The 13,726-nt window shown below is 39.7% G+C and overlaps 1 protein-coding gene across 1 annotated transcript in view; it reads right to left on the reverse strand.

The window, feature by feature from the left end:
• The window catches only part of GNA12 (G protein subunit alpha 12), a 35,559-nt gene that overhangs the window by 11,399 nt on the left and 10,434 nt on the right, over positions 1–13,726 (reverse strand). Inside the window, exon 2 of the mRNA XM_079953935.1 lies at positions 8,793–9,008. Within this exon, the coding sequence (XP_079810061.1) occupies positions 8,793–9,008 (216 nt within the window). The remainder of the gene's footprint in view (positions 1–8,792; positions 9,009–13,726) is intronic.

Below are 13,726 nucleotides of genomic sequence, written 5' to 3' on the forward strand. Positions count from 1 at the left end.
GCGCGCCAGCGATGCAGCAGCAGCAGGAGGCCCCATTAGCGAAAGCACGCCTCAGGTTAAGAACCATTTCAGGTTAAGAACAGACCTCTGGAACGAATTAAATTCTTAATCCGAGGTACCACTGTAGTGACAGGCATAGATTGATATTAAAGTTTTATAATTGTAAAACCAGGGGCATGGAACCTGTGATTCTCTAGAACTGTTGGACTCCAATTTCCAGTAGCCCTAGCCAGCATGGCCAGTAATGATGGGAGTTGTAGCCCAGCAACATCAGGGGTGGGGCATAGATTCCCAACCCCTGTTACAGATACAGCCTGTGAATTACAGTCCACTGGCAATATTTGTAACTCAGATAAAAGCAAATATTCCCCATCCAGTTCCGCAAGTTGGGCAAGAGTATAAATCCTACATTCAGTTCATTTCCCCCCAAAGGAGACATTGATCTGCAATGTTTTAAGTTTGGGTTGCATCAGATAATTGAGCCGATTCTTACAAATTTGTAAGTGTAGAGTTAAGAAGATATAACATCAGTTTCACACTGTTGTCTCATAAGATTCACAGTATTAACACTCACATTAAAAACCAAGTAGTTAACACAGTATGCTTCATATGTGTTAAGTGATATTTTAGTGGAAGTACTAATCTAGAAACCTCTGCACAATAATGGAAATACAAACTTTAAACTGTCTCAATGCCTCTGAAAAGTAGTCGGGATTACTGTATACAGATGAACAGAAGGCCAGGAAACTTTATAACAGTTTATAACTGATAGCACATTTGTAAAAGGAGCTAGAATTTTATTAATGTAGCAATGACATCTTTAAAAAAGGAGAATAAGGCAAACATCATTTTGCTAGAATGACAATCCTAGTAGCATCAATGCAGTTCAGTGAAGTAGTGCATTTTTCTCTTCAAATACTCTACCAAAAACGTAAGATAAATTCACAAGTGGTCATACATAATGGTTTAGGTGTATGAACTTGTTTAATTCACTTCAATGATATGTTGCTAAATTTTGATGACTACATCCATGTACAGGTACTGAAAGAGCCAATGGGACGTAATGGAAACAGGCTAGGACAAGTTGAAGTTAATAGAATAGTAAACAACTTGCTCTGGGGCCCCTAACATCATTAACTGAGATAAAAGGACTGCCTTCAAAATAAAGCCCTAGCATGCAACTAAGCCACATAATACAGCTATTACTCTATGACTTAGATACTGAACTGCACAATCACATATGGATTAGTCTAGGACTGCAGTTATAGTCTCTAGGACTGAGAACAATAGCCCTGTTCTCAGAAGGCTAAAAGCTTTCACCTAGAGCTTTCCCTAAAAGTCAGGAGTACTGTATACTGAAGAATTTGTACCATTAAGGTAACAACCAAACCTTGGAATACCTTAACTGTACATAGCTTCAGATTTTGCCTCTGTTAGCTATTGTTATACTTCTTTCCCCTGAAGGCTCTTGTGCAACCTGATGTCTGCATGATACCTAGTAGAGTTCCATGTGAATGCCCACCTCCTTCCATATTCTAGCTTAAGACTATATGCAGTTTCTTTCTTCTTCTTCTTTTATGCTTTATTAACCTTACTTACATCCATACATCAAAGATATTTTATAGTCTGTAGATCAAACTCATCAAAATAAAAATTCCAACAAAGAAGTATATTTCTTCATAAATTTGACTACCTGTCCTTCTCAGCACTTTTCACTCTAATAAACCTATTGCCTAAATTTATCAGCAAAACCATAATAAAATATTGATATGCATCTATGTATATCTATCTATATCTATTTTAACCCATTTAACCTTTATTTACAGAGCTTATTCAAAAGCTGCTACCGAATTCAGATTGCAACATTTATTTTTAAAGTAACTCTTTAGAGGTTTCCAGTTATCAATGAACTCCTGTTTTTGCTTATCTTTAATCTTTAATCTTTTCCAAGAGACTATCTAGTTCAGCATATTCTATCAATTTTAGTAACCATTCTGATCTGATGGGAATTTGGTCACTCGTCCAATGTTTTGCTGTAAGTACTCTCGCAGAAGTGGTGGCATACGGAAAGACTTTCCTTATCTTCCTATATAGATCTGATCCTGTAATACCCAATAAAAATGATTCTGGTTTTTTGGGGGGAAGGATGCATTTAACATTATTTGAAGCTCAGTATGTATGCCATTCCAGAAAGTTTTGATCTTTTTACAAACCCACCACATATGGAGCATGGCTCCACTTGATTCTCCGCATCTCCAACATATATTAGGGACACTTTTGTACATATTGGAGAGTTTAGAAGGGGTTAAATACCAGCGGTATAACATCTTTTGAAGGTTCTCCCTTAATGTACAGCATGCCGTAAAGTTCCAATTTACTTTCCATAGGTGTTCCCATTGGCTCATCTTTATGTTGTAAGCAAAGTCTTAGGCCCATGTGATCACTGAGGACTTAACCTCCTCCTCCTTGACTTTCCAGTCAAGGAGGAGTCAGTATGTTTTGGAGAGGGTTTTAGTTTTAGAATTTATTAGATCTGATTCAAATCTGGAAATCTCCATCGAAAATCCTCTTTTTAAAATCACATTTGAAGGTTTCAAATAATTGATAATATTGGAACCAGACTGAGACTTGATCTCTTATTTCTTTGATTTTTTTAAAAAATTAATTGATTCTCTTCCTCTATTAATAATTAATAATTTATAGACAGGCCAATTTCCATTTGTGTTTTTCCTTTTAATGGCAAGAGCTCCAGTTGGCAAGATCCACCATGGCACCTTAGGCTCGAGAAGGTCCTTATATTTTCCCTAAACAACGTAAAGGGAATTCCTGATGACATGGTTCAAAAAATTCTTATGAACTTTAACCTTTCCATAGCCCAGGTATGCATGTCAGCCGAATCTGTTGTTGTACCCCTCCAGGTCCAACAATTCTGGATTTTTGAGTGTGCACCACTCCTTTAACCAGGTGAGACAGGCCGCCTCATAGAACATTCTTAGATCTGGCAGACTATATGCAGTTTCATGGCATTACCACCAGCCAAGTCCCTCCCATTTTTGTGTTCATCTAATGTCTTCATCAAATCTGATTAAGAGTTCTGGAGTACTCAAAAAATTGCATGCTATTGGTATTGTCTGTCAGTATGTTTTTTGCTATATTTTTGTTTTTATCATTGATGTAAAGCATGGTATATAATTTGAATAAATAATAATAATAATGCTGTAAAATTCATTTTAGACTTCTACTACTTATAGCTCTGAAGTAGTATTTTGAGCAGCCAAGCCATAAGTAAGATAAGCTGTCACAATGTTAACACATAGTGTAGCCAACCTTGATGCATAAGGTGTGCCTAGAAATCAAAGGTAAGAATAAGCTTGATAATTGCTGTTCTTGTGGGAAAAGAGATAATCCCCTGGAATTAGTTATTTCTCAGCATTTTAATATTTTTATTCAGTTGAGATATTTTCAAAATAAAGAAGGGAACATTTTGGCTGATAAACCCATGAACCCATTTCTCTCAGTTGAACTAAAAGTAAAGCATCCAACAAAAGACTCTTCTTGCAGGTTCTCCAATGGATCTACATCAGAGATTTAAAAGGTTGCTGAGAGGTTGCTGTTTCAGTAGAAGTGTTAAAACCAGTAAACTAATCCTTTTCCATGACCAGTGGCAGGAGCTGAACACACCACATCTTAGCTACACAGAAAACACACACATACCGTATTTTTCGCTCTATAAGACGCACCAGACCACAAGACGCACCTAGTTTTTGGAGGAGGAAAACAAGAAAAAAAATATTCTGAATCTCAGAAGCCAGAACAGCAAGAGGGATTGCTGCTCAGCGAAAGCAGCAATCTCTCTTGCTGTTCTGGCTTCTGGGATAGCTGTGCAGCCTGCATTCGCTCCATAAGACGCACACACATTTCCCCTTACTTTTTAGAAGGGGAAAAGTGAGTCTTATAGAGCAAAAAATACGGTATATATCTACTAAGTTCAAAGCTCATTTGCCTGTCTCCCAGATAGGTAACTGGAATGTCTCAGAAGGTACTGGAATGTCTCAGAAGGTACTACAGGTAACTGGAATGTCTCAGAAAAGATTGTTCAACAAGAGATACAACGGACATCAGAAATATGGTACTGCACTGGACTATAGTGATTCAATAATCACAATATATCAGAACTAGTCATGGGACAAGAAATATATCCTATTATTCCATTTGCCACTCTAGGCAAATGTCTCTAGGTGACAACTAAAAACACCACAATCAAGTTAATGAAACAGTATATGAAGAAACAGTATTCTGAAGAAGTGTGTATACCCACGAAAGCTCATACCTAGAAAGTTTATACTTAGTTGGTCTTTAAGGTGCTACTGGATTATTATTTTTTTAAGATTCTTTTAAAGACTGTCTTAAGACAAAAAGACTTGATTCTCTTAAGGGAGTTCTTTTTGGACTATCTATATCTATATCTATAATCTTGTTATTTATTAAAACAGGATATGGTTAAAGAACAGGAAAAAGAGATTGGGACAATTCTCACAACATAAAGTTGTAGGAAATGGGATCTTCCAATGAATGATATTGGGCCTGAAGCTTTTAAATTTATTCATAAATGACCTGAACTTGCAAGTGATCAGTGTGATCAGCAAGTTAGCTGATGACATCAGATTGTTCAGAGCAGTGAAAACACAAGGCGATGGCAAGGAGCTCCAAAAATATCCTTCAAACCAGATGAAAGAGCATTAAAATGGCAAAGACTATGCAATGTAAGAATGTGTGAAGTGATGCACATCGGGAGGAAACCTTAATCGCATGTACACTAATGGGGTATGAACTGAGGATGACCTACCAAGAAAAATAATGAGGGTCGTGATGTGAAGACAGTTCCAATGTTTGTTTGTTTATTGTTTATTCATTAACTAACATATTGTTTTCAGGTGAACCTCCCAGAATGTTTCACATACAAATAGTTTTTAAAATAATAAGCATCAGGTAAAACTGCACCATGAAAAAACTAGAATAAGCCACACAAAGGGGATTATGAATGAGAGATTGGCAGCTCTTCAGGCTGCTCTGCCTTCCCCTTTCCCCTATGAGCAAGACAGTCCTCCACTGTGGAAGTGAGAACACTGTGGAATACTGGGAGCTAGACAAGCTTGAAGGCTCACAGGCTTGAAGGCTACACTGTTTTGCAGCATAGAGACTTGCAGCAGGAAAATACTTGCCCATCAAAATAGTACAGCTGTCCAGACAATGCAATGCAAGATGTCCCTTTAAAAAATGGCACTGAAGACTGGCAAAACATCAGCACCCAAGCTGCAGCATTCCTTGGACTGGGATGCTACTGTTAGAATTACTGAAGAGGGATGCAAATCATTAGCATTCCAGCACAAAACATGTTACGTAAAGCAATGGCAATCTATTAAAAACCATTTCTTCCTGGCAGACGTTTTCTAAGCTTTTTTGCCTGACTTAAATGAATAAATAGAGCTCAGTTAAGCAGCTTCTTTTAGTGATGTGGTAGGGCAAGTTACCCTCTCAGGACACATGCCTGAAGTTTGTTCAGGAGTCAAGCCAAATGAAGCACAAGTCTGCCATAGTCTGAACTGCAGAAGTCAATGTTTGAAACAGAGAAAACATTTGAAAGGTGTCAGTAAATGACTACTCAAAGCAACACTTTCCATATTCTCAAAAAGAACACCTTGAAGATTGTTTCCAGAAACTTTTTTTTTATGGAAGGAGGAGAGAGACACATTAAAAAAAAAAGTCAAGTCAGCTACTTCACACAGCCTCTTTTCTTTAAACATAACTGCCAACTAGAAAAAAGAAATTATCTTCCTTTTATAATACACAGTCTATGTGAAAAAAATGGATTCATAGCTGTAGATTTTTTAGTTGTGAAACTTGTGACTACAGACATTTTCACATAAAGCCTTTTTTCCCTTTAACTGAAAAAGACTGAAGTTTCACATGCACCGATTCACACCAGTGGTCCATCTTCTGTCACCTTCAACAGAACAGTGGCTCTTCAGAGTTTAGATAAGAAGGTTTCCCTGGTTTGGTTACTGGAGTTAGAGGTTTGTGACTCAACAGAGTGAAAAATTTGTAGATTTTGACTGCCTGGGGAGCTGAACAGTTGATGCTGATGTCGAAGCGTTTTTTAAGGCTTGGGTCTCCCTCCCCCAACCCCTTCATCTCTCCCCCCACCGCTACACTTCAACAACTAACTATGACCCCCCCCCTTGAATAAACGTCACACTTGTCCCAGAAAATATTACTGAGGTGGTTTATAAACTGCTTTCTTGCCAGCCTGAACAATACCACTTTTTAGGGAAGCAGAGTTGTGTTAATGCACTAATGCTTTCATTTATCTGCACAATAGGGAAATGACCTACTATACCAGAAAACACCTACAAGACGAGGAACAGGAATTAATGGACAGCCCTATCACCCTGGAAGAAATAGATACGGTCCTCAAAAACCTGAAACCACACAAAGCCCCAGGCCCAGACGGCTTTACAGCAGAATTCTACAAGAAATTCAAAGAACCCCTAATGCCCTACATCACCCGCCTATTCAATGACATCATAAAAGGGGGCTCCATTCCTAAAACCTGGACCTCCTCCAAGATAGTCTCTATCCCAAAACCACTCAAAGACAGCCTCAAAGTAGAATCATACCACCCAATCTCATCAATAAACCAAGACTACAAGATATTCACATCAATCTTGATTAACCACCTATAATTTTTCCTACACAAATTATTAGCCCCAGACCAGACTGGTTTCATCCCTGGTCGCAATATAACAGATCCCATCAGGAACTACTGAATCTGATTGATCACAGCAAGGCAACTAAACTCCCACTGACAATTACATCCCTAGACATCCTCAAAGCTTTTGATTGCTTAGAATGGAAATACCGGTAACTATTAGCAGTACTAACAAACATGAAATTTGGTCCCAACTTCTTACAAACCCTCTACTCCTAAGCCTCTACCATTTGGGTTGAGACAAAAAATGCCAAAGAAAGCAGAAATTACAGGATCTCCAGAGAAAGCAATATATTCCTTTCATATCCAAACGGGGGGAGCCACACACCAATTATCAAAGAATTCTTATTCTGTAGTTACTCTGCCAAAGATGACACAGACCTGACAATGTAGCTGATATACACAATGAAGCTTTTGTCACCCAAAGACTTGCTTCCATAATACAGACAGTGGGACTTACCATGAGACACAGATGGGAGGAAGCTACTTAGTGTGCTTTAAGGGAGAAAGAGGGAAGCAGAGAAAATACCGCTATTGTACAATCCACCCACACAGTGCTAAAGGCTCAAGGTCCCAGGCAAGGATTCACAGCCAGAAACTTGATGCACTGTCTATAAAAGTAGAGTGCCTCAAGTGCTTAGACAGTGCTCCTGTGGTCCTAGACTCTTTCCATTAGGCAATTTGATTTGTTTAATATTTGCATCCCGCTTTTCCAACAACAAAAACGTTGAGCTCAAAGTAGCTCACAATAATCACAGTAGCATTAGAAAACAACAAATATTGCAATCACTATATCAAACACAATAGCATATAAGGAAAACTACAAATTCATCAAAACCATTAATTCAATTCAATAAAGTCATACTAATTCATATTATTACCAGGATGCTTCCCAATTTGGATTAGGAGGAGGTTCTGAGAGAGCAATGGACTGTCACCATAAACTTGATGCTGTTAATGAGACTTTGCACTTTGCCTCAATTCACAAGTCACAGTAAACCATAATTCATGGCTCTCATGACGTGCCTCCTGAGCTGTTTGTTTCCCTATCATCAGCACACACAAGTTCACAACCCCCAATTTAGCATTATATTAGAACAAGGGATTGCAATTTGCTTCACTTCAAAAAGCCCCAACCAGTAAGCCAAGAGCAAACCTTGGCTACAAACTGTAGCTTGTTGTGAGCCAAACAAATCAGAATTCATGGATGAGACACAACACAAAGCCAGAGATTGCATTTGTCTCATCCTCCTGCTAGGGGAGAACAGTGAAACAGACCATAAAGCTGTGACCACAGTAAACTATTAACTAGAGCTTACTGGGATGTGTGAACTATGCCTTTGGTTAAATAACCTGTGCTTCAATTCTTACCTTTAGACCAGTGGTTCTTAAAAGGGTGACAAAAGCTTCATTGTGTATATCAGCTACATTGTCAGGTCTGTGTCATCTTTGGCAGAGTAACTAAAACTCCTGTGGCAGGAGAGGAGGGCATGTGTGGTGGGAAGATTCAGTGACAGACAATATTATATTCTGAGAATGATTCCTGTTCTTATGTGGCTACATAGTTTTATAGTTTCTGGATGTCCCATGATCATATTATGAAGTAGTTGTGTTCTATGTTCTAAATCAACCACTGTTAGGTGTTGTTTCTTTTTGTTTTCCAATGTATTTCTTATTTAAAAAATGGTGTGGTGTGAGCAAATTTTTATTCTGAAAGTGTGGTGCAGAGAAAAAAGTTTGAAAACCACTGCTTTGGATAAACTTAAAACTTGCTCTTAGTCAGACCTACCATTCTACTGAATATTTGCTACATAAAATTCTAGAAAGCCCTCTAAAACTAAAAATACTCACTAGGCTACTACCACTGCTTTATGGCAAAATTATGCTCATGCTAAATGATAGAAATGAATCCATATCAATTGTCATGTTGGATGGAGCTGAGAGTTGAAAATGGATGGTGGCAATAATACTCTAGCCCACTTTCACCATGAACTGGTAACAAAGTTCTGTTTGGCATACTCACCAGCTGATATTCACTTCGACGGCTAAACGCCTCCTTGATACCAGCATCCTTCCACAGGCAAGTCAGGGCAGGTACATACAACTGGAACGTAGAAGGCTCAATGGGCACCCCAGCTTTATTTTCAAAGGCCATTAGAAACATTCCATGCTTCTCATTCTCTGTATACTGCCAAGGGATCCCTAGTTTGTCCCGTGCATCGACTAGAACCCTGCAGCCCTAGAGGAACAGATAAATACACTTAGTGACCAAAGAAAAAACTATTACATTGAAGGAAAAAACTATATAAAATGAAGAATTGAAATGACACTTAAAACCAATCAATTTTTTAATTTATATATCTGGCTGTGATAAAATATGAGATGAAGTTAAAACACCTTTATGTAAGTGGCAGTCTGTCTTTGTGCTGTATCATGGCATTAGCTAATAGTAATGGCAGAAGTGAGGGCTCCTTACCTGCTCATCTTGCAGGAGGAGTCAGGAACATTTAGAAGCATCTCTATCTGCTTCACCTTCAGCTTCTACCCTCTTTTCCAGTTTATCTACACACCCTAGCCTGTCCTACTAGCCATTTTTCAACTATTGGCATCCCTGAAAAGGAAAAACTCTGTGCATACTCACATTAGATGCCAGAATTTTGTGAAAAATAAACAGCCCCTTACATAGGTTATACAAACTCTTGAGTCAGGACTCTAACCAAGACCTTAGCTTTTGCTGAGGATAGAGGGAAGAGGCCTCTGTGGTGTTCTGGCAAGCTTCAGGAAAGGTCTGAATTATGGAATCTTCTAGCAGTGTGCAGTTATGTGATTTCTGACCAGTCACTTCAATAAGTTTTTCTTCTTTACTAGTTACCGTAAATGCAACCCCCAATAAAATGTATTTGGATCACATACAGTAATAGCATTCCAAGCAGTAAGAGTTCACAAGTCCCGAAACCAATCTATTTCTCCTTGTAATAGATCAAGCCATGAAAATAAAAACCATGAGAAACACTGTCAACTTGCTAGAACATGCAATGAACGATTTTGTATACAGAGGCAAAGCATCCTCATTTAGTATCCCCTAGAAACAATGCAATTCTTCCATACTGTGCAATTCCTTTAAAATACTTTCATTATGGACCCTTAGTCAAAGAGCACAGTACTTATCACATATCTGAGTTGATATGATCAGTTAACATCAAAATTTGTTTTGTTGCCTTCTATCTATAGAAGGCTTGCATTAAGCACATTTAACCTCAGATTTCAAACATCCATACCAGACTTCAATCTTCTAAAGAAGATTGAATAAGGGGGCTGATTAGAAAGCTTTAACTACCGTATTTTTCGCCCTATAAGACGCACTTTTTCCCCTCCAAAAATGAAGGGGAAATGTGTGTGCGTCTTATGGGGCGAATGCAGGCTTTCCCTGAAGCCTGGAGAGCGAGGGGGGTCAGTGCGCACAGACCCCTCTCGCTCTCCAGGCTTCAGGAAGCTATCCACTAGCCGTGGGAGACCCAGCTCTCCCAAGGCTAGCGGAGACCTTGCCAGCACCCAGAAGCTTGGGGCGTGCTGAGCTCCGCACGCCCCAAGCTTTGGGATTAGCGCAGCGCTCCGCTAGCCCTGGGAGAGCCGCGCAGCTCTCCCACGGCTAACGGAGATCTTGCCGGCACCCAGAAGCTTGGGGCGCGCTGAGCTCCGCGCGCCCCAAGCTTTGGGATTAGTGCAGTGCTCCGCTAGCCGTGGGAGAGCCGCGCAGCTCTCCCATGGCTAGAGGAGACCTTGCCGGCACCCAGAAGCTTGGGGTGCGCTGAGCTCCGCGCGCCCCAAGCTTTGGGATTAGCGCAGCGCTCCGCTAGCCCTGGGAGAGCCACGCGGCTCTCCCAGGGCTAGCGGAGACCTTGCCAGCACCCAGAAGCTTGGGGCGCGCTGAGCTCCGCTCGCCCCAAGCTTCGGGATTAGCGCAGCACTCCGCTAGCCCTGGGAGAGCCGCGCGGCTCTCCCACGGCTAGCGGAGACCTTGCCGGCACCCAGAAGCTTGGGGCGCGCTGAGCTCCGCGCGCCCCAAGCTTTGGGATTAGCGCAGCGCTCCGCTAGCCGTGGGAGAGCTAGCGGAGACCTTGCCGGCACCCTAAGCTTCGGGCTTAGCGCAGCGCACCTGGGGGGGGGGAAATAAAAATTTTTTCCTTTATTTCCCCCCCAAAAAACTAGGTGCGTCCTATGGGTCGGTGCGTCCTATGGGGCGAAAAATACGGTAAATATTTTCTTTTTATCCAAGCTTCACAGGTATAAATTTTCTCCCAATTTCTTTGCTTTTGGAAAGCAGGGAGACAAAGGAAGCCCAACTATAGAATCCTTAGTTGCAACTTCTGTTCATTATGACTAATGTCATTTTCTAAAATGTAGGCTTGTCTGCTGTAACCACACAAGGATTATAACAGTAAGCATTGCCCTACCCATATTTACTTTTTAAAATTTTACATGATGATACTTATTCAGGAGCTCTTTTATCCCACCCGCCAAGCATCAACCTCAGGATTCATTCCTACAGTTAAGGAGTACACCCAAGAACTTTAATGCTGAAGATCAAGGATAAGAAACAAGCTTCAGTGCAAGATTTAGCAGTAAAATATCATGAAGAAGCAGGTTCAAGGCTGCTAGATTTCGCAGTGTAGGAGAGTTGCAGCTTCTCCAGTATTCCAGCAAAAGGGCAGCTAATTAAAATTTTTCAACTATCCATTATCAGGTTGGACTCTTTCTAATGCAGTTTCTCTAATGTAAACACTGAGCCACCCTGAATGACTATTACTTCATCTCCATACAATTTAATCCTTCAGATAAACTGTTCAAAGAGCATGCATTCAACACAAAGCATAGTACAATTATTAAAAGCCTGTAAAAAGGAAGCTATGAACTCAAGGAATGCAGTTAACATTCTTTTTCACTGAACTGCAACTAAGAGTTTTAAAAACCTGCTCCCATTCTCAAGTATTTGGTTTGCCAACAACAATGTTTACTGCTTTAGCTGGGGTTTTCCATTTAAGAATAAATCAAAGGTGAAATGATACAGACAAAAAGCAATTTTAAATTGTGAGGTCATTTTAAGGAGTTAAACCTTATCCCAATGCCCACCGCATAGAAGTTTCTATTATGGGTAAGATGCATTACCAGAATGAAAGAGATTTAAAACAAATGTTAAAAGGCTAATCAAGCTATGAAACTCCCATTTTACTCTTCTATCTAGAGCATTCTTTGCTACAACGTTAATGAACAGTACAAATGAGTATCTGAAGATATTTTGCATTACGTACATTTGTATCCAGTTTGTAGAATGGTATGTAAAACAATAGAACAATTGCAAGAAAGCTATTAATATTGTAGTCATATTGTGCTTGCTACAGCCTATTATCTTCCACTCGCCTCTTAAATTGGGTTGCAAATATGTATGCGTCATCCCTGCCCATACAAGCTAGCTCTGACCTTTCACCTGCTAAGGCTCCAGTGTTCTAAAGTTCTTTAAACTCATCTAGATGCAGTCTTGTTTCACTCCAGCAGCTTTCAAATGGTTACCATTGCACAGCTGCAGCCCTTGCCTGAAAGATTTCCTACACTGGGGAATGAGATCATAATAGTTTCCTATCAGAACCATACTCGTTCTCTTCTTCTGTGGTGCTTGTTCTCATGGAGTGGCTGCTCTTTTTTATTTCACCCCTCTTCAAAATTATTTCCAATAACTGGTAAAGAGAAGTATAACTCCCAGGTAGTCATTTTACGATCAATAGGGAATAATGCTATTTTGACTTTTTTAAGTACAATGCTATAAATAGTGCTTCTAAGAGTTACAATATTACTTTGGGGATTTAAATCCAGTGTCCATCAATCAGCAATTCCTAAATTTTATGAATGTGTACACAGAACAAGAGGATGACGTTCATTCAACACCTACCTGTTGCCTTACATTTCACACAAAACTAATCCTAGTCCCTAAATCAAAGCTTTCCTGAGCAACCACTGCTAGTATTCTAGCAACTTGTTCACAACTTGCCTACAAAAATCTGTACTGGCAGATTTAAAAGTTTGATATAGTACTAGTGGGGAGTGCCCAGCGCTGTCTAGGTATTTATAGAAACAAAAATAAAGCTTTTGTATTAAAATTTTAAAAAGTGGAATCTGTGACTTTGGACCTGTTATGCCAAAAACTGGGGAAAGACAATCTAGTGTTATGTTTTGGTCTGCCAACATGATTCAAAATGGCACCTGGCATCCAAACATCACTGAAGACTGCTGCCCCCACCTAAAAAACCCTAATGCTGTGTTTGGCAAAGGTATCTCCTGAGGTGTCCAAATGTATAGAACAGACAGACATACAAACCACTTTCCAAATATAGAGTAGATTAACAATCACATTCACATAAACATAAGGACTGGACAGTGGCTAACGTTTCTCATTCTGCTGCCCATAACATTTGTAAGTCATCAGTGTCTTTTTAAAAAAATATTATTTATTTATTTTCCCCTTACTGTAAGTTGTCTTGGGGTCGGTCTGCTATCAGACAGAGAGGCAGGATATAGAAATATATATAATAAGTTGTTCTTCTGTTGATGCATACTCTGTAGTGTTTATGGTCATGTACCAAAAAGTGAATGACAAGCAAATCCAGTTTAAGGTGAATGGTAGATCACTGGCTCCCCTCAAGGAAGCTCAACAACTTTGGCTGCCCTGAACCTCCACAAAAGGTCTGGAGAGTGACAACACGAGAATGGGCCTTTTCTGTCGTGGCTCCCCATTTTTGGAATGCTTGCCTGATGCCTTTGTTACATATCTTTAGGCTCCAGGCAAACATTCCTTCTGTCTCAGGCCTTTGGCTAATTAAACAATCAACAATATTTTAAACTAGGGTGTGTGTTTGTTACTATGTTGTGTATACATTTTTGTGTTTTTATATTGTAAATATCCTT

Source organism: Podarcis cretensis, assembly GCF_951804945.1.
Source record: "Podarcis cretensis genome assembly, chromosome: 14".
Taxonomy (NCBI): domain Eukaryota; kingdom Metazoa; phylum Chordata; class Lepidosauria; order Squamata; family Lacertidae; genus Podarcis; species Podarcis cretensis.